Source organism: Arachis ipaensis, chromosome B9 (assembly GCF_059453495.1).
Source record: "Arachis ipaensis isolate K30076 ecotype BB chromosome B9, ASM5945349v1, whole genome shotgun sequence".
Taxonomy (NCBI): Eukaryota; Viridiplantae; Streptophyta; class Magnoliopsida; order Fabales; family Fabaceae; genus Arachis; species Arachis ipaensis.
Genome location: NC_142444.1, coordinates 144,015,475 through 144,019,082, shown reverse-complemented (window position 1 = coordinate 144,019,082; position 3,608 = coordinate 144,015,475). Strand labels below are relative to the sequence as shown.

At 36.8% G+C, this 3,608-nt stretch overlaps 1 protein-coding gene across 1 annotated transcript; it reads right to left on the bottom strand.

Moving 5' to 3' along the window:
• Positions 1–1,155: 1,155 nt before the first annotated feature.
• LOC107619333 (large ribosomal subunit protein bL34c) lies at positions 1,156–2,718 on the bottom strand. The gene is made up of 2 exons (XM_016321588.3): positions 2,393–2,718; positions 1,156–1,554 (listed from the first exon to the last, which is right to left on the bottom strand). Exons 1-2 carry the CDS (start codon positions 2,586–2,588, stop codon positions 1,304–1,306), a joined length of 447 nt encoding a protein of 148 aa, XP_016177074.1. The 5' UTR covers positions 2,589–2,718; the 3' UTR covers positions 1,156–1,303.
• Positions 2,719–3,608: the final 890 nt, after the last annotated feature.

The following is a 3,608-nucleotide window of genomic DNA, read 5'->3' as shown; positions in this document are numbered from 1 at the left end:
TTTATTAGAAAAGTTGCAATTCAACCGTCCTATTAGAAATATAAAAATTTTTGGTTGAATAAAACTAAGACAACTCTTCTATTAATTTCAAACTTTTATGAGTAGAATGAGAACTACACATCAAATATGGAACTAACTAAATAAAAAGCACTGATTTTACATTTCTGTATTTAAAAGGCAATCCAATAGGAGAACTATCAATTCGAACAACCACGGTTCTAAGCTGTTCAGCACAAAAATAACCGATCAAAAACTAATTAGTAAATGATCTCAAACAGTATAACAGTGAGAAAAATAACAATTAATAGAAACTTACCAAACCATAACCGTTGAAGGAATGTTATGGAATGCCTCTACTGAAAACCAACCAGTCCAAGTTTGTGAACATGTTGGAGAAAACTATATTTGGCTTTATTAATTATATATTTATTGATATTAGCAAAATTACAAGAAGCGAAGGACAATAAGTCAATTACAAAAGTAAAATTTAAAAAGAAATATTAGAGAGCCATCGAAATTTATTATTTTTTATCATTATTTTTAACTATCAACCTAATTTTTTTAGTCTAATAATCTAAAAATATTTTTTTGCCCATAATTTTTAACATTGACGACTAATTAATGACCGAAAATAATACTAATATTCCTAAAACTTAAATACAGCAAACATTTAAAATTCTAAATAATTGATTTAGTTTAAAATTCTAAATAATATATAGCCTTAGATTTCATAAGATAAAAATGAATTGACCCTCTAGTATTTTACAAACATTCAAGCAAGCATGAACAAGATGATCAAAAGGCTTAAATGATGATATTGAAAAATCTACACCCATTAACCATTCCTCTTCAAGCTTTCAAGTAACACAATCTCATTGTCCAATCTTAGAAGGTTGTCTACACTCCACAGCACTCGTTAATGTATGGATGCATTGTGATTATTCAGAAAAAATAATGCCATAATTAAGGAGAAAAAATATGGTAAGAAAAATGCATAAATGCCAATTCCACCCACACATATACTTAAACAGTAATGTTAAGGCTAACATAGCATAAAAAGTTGTATAAACAGAAATAATTATAAGAAATGTTGCAGCAAGCAAATTTGTAACAACAGTGCAACTTAACAAGAATTATGCATGACAAAAACAAATGTTGAGATATAAAATGCAATCTTCAAATATTATAAAGAGTACAGAACCACTGTTATGGAAGAAAAGCTTGAAATCTAGACATGCTTACAGGAATCAACAAATTTACCAACAGAAAGAAAATAACTATAAGCCTTCATGCCTTCATGCCTCTATTTGCCACTATTTGGGTGGGACTTGGTGCAAAGAACTTTCCGTCCCTTAGCACGTCGACGCTTCAAAATTGCTCTCCCACTTGTTGTTCTCATTCGTCTGCGGAAACCATGGGTCCGAGCCAATGATTTCCGCGATCTGTTTCTCTTGGTCTGGCAAAGAGCAGCCTTGCCTGCCCTCACAACCAGGCCACGGCCCTTTTCTCTTCTAGCCCGAACATCAGATGTCAACTCCAATCCCAGCGACAAACCTGGAAATGTTAAGAAGTTAGCTGAGATCAAGACAAACTAGAAGCTACACAAATTTAGTCATGAGGCTGGTTTGCAGCTCATTTTAAGAACAGAAGCGACAATGTGAACAACCCTTAATTTAGTACAGGAGTTAAATACCGTTAAAAGCACCTTATTGGCTTTGGCCAAATTGTTCGTACTTTTTGTTGTTATAAGACTAAAAGATCTGCCACCATGACCATGTCTTGAATTTGACTAAACCAATTTCATGTTGTTAAATAATTTGCATTATCACTTGTATCTAAAGTTGGCAAATTAGATAAACTAATAAGTGTAAAATCGTGAATTCAGCTATTAAATATCAAATCAAAACAATTCCAACTAAATTCTAGATGTATGAAATTTAAATCAAAAAAATCAAAGTTAATTCCTCTGGTAATTGAACTTTCTACTATTCCCTAGTAATAACATAACATGCTGTCCTAGGAAAATCCACACAAGAAGAATAGCGCAAACTTTGGTTCTTAAAAGTTTTGACATGTGAAAATAATCCACGAAAGTAACAAACTTGACTCACATTTGTTATCAACAGGGGCTATTTTGACTATTCAAAATTTCGGGATAAAAATGAGCATTAATCCTCCCCAAGAAGAGTAACTCCCTACTGTACTTACGCTTTGAGAAATTTATGCATCTCCAATCTCATTGTTTTTTCATAAGTAACACAAACGCGGCTTCGCTTTTGGATTTCACAAATGGAAGACAATTCCAGTTAGGCAGTTACAATCTCAAAACAACTATGAAGCTCAAAGGCAAACTTGAATTAAAGAAACTGACAGAAGAAGAAAAAGAAGTTACCTGAGAGGAGAGAGGAAGGGAAGGAAAGGGAGGAAGAAGAGGAGGAGAGGAAGGAGCAGTGGAGGAGGGGAGGGCGAGGGGAGGAGCGAGCGAGAGAGAGTGATGCTGGCGATGAAGCAGCGTGGAAGACGAGAGATGCCGAAGAGGAAGCGACTGGGGCTCTGCTTATCCAAGGACTCAGTGGTAACGATGCCATTATCTCTTCAAGCCTCCTGGGCCTCTGGCTTGCTCTTTTGTAAGCCTTAACTTTATCCCAATAAAGAATAAAGAAAGAACCCTACGTTAACAAGTCAAAATAAGGAAGTTTACTTAAGTTAGCTGAATAATTATGAGTTGATACTCGGTGGCTGTTAGGGTACTCCCTTAATGTTTGGAGTTTTAAAACTCCATTAGATATAAATTTTAAAGAAAAAATGAAAATAAAAATTTATTTTGATTCTTTTTATTTATTTATTTAAAATAATTTAATTGTCTTACATACCGTCGTCTCTTGTTTTTCTCTCTAACTCAGTCAGCCACTCACTGTACATCACCCTTATCTCTCCTCAATATTTTCTCTGTCGTTGCCGCCGCGTCCAACCACGTCAGGGTCAGTCTGTTTGCCTTTGATCCTTGAAAAAAAAATAAATTTTTAGGCGTTGCGGACGGAGATCCAGCGGCATTGGGGGATCAACAGGAGTCACAGAGGAGAAGCAGCAGCGTAGCGAATGGGGACCAAAAGAGGAGAAGTGGCAGCGGGATGAATGGGGACCAAAGAGGAGAAGCGGCAGCGGCGATTCCAGGCGATGCGGAGAGCCAGCGGCATCGGGGAATCAACATGGAACCACAGAGGAGAAGCGGCGGTGTCGGCCCAAGGCAAGACGCAAACGATTAGATTGTGAACCTCTTGGAACCGCGGCGGAGCAGGCCTCGGCGATCACTGGAAGGCATGAATCCAGCACAGAGGAAAGACTACACGTGACCAAGGAGGATCGGAGATGACTGCGGAACCAAAGTGCTGAGGAGCAAACCGCGGCGGAGCTTTTTCCGGCGCTCTTGCTTCAAAAGTGATGGAGATGGTATTAGGCTTTGGATCGGGTGGGGTTTTCGGGTTTGTTTGTATTGGGTTGGGTGACTTGACTCCCCTTGACTAAAAAAAGAAAAGAGTAACATTTTAGTTTTTATTAAATAACATTAATCTTAAAAAAGATTTTGATTTTTTTAAAATGAATCTTAT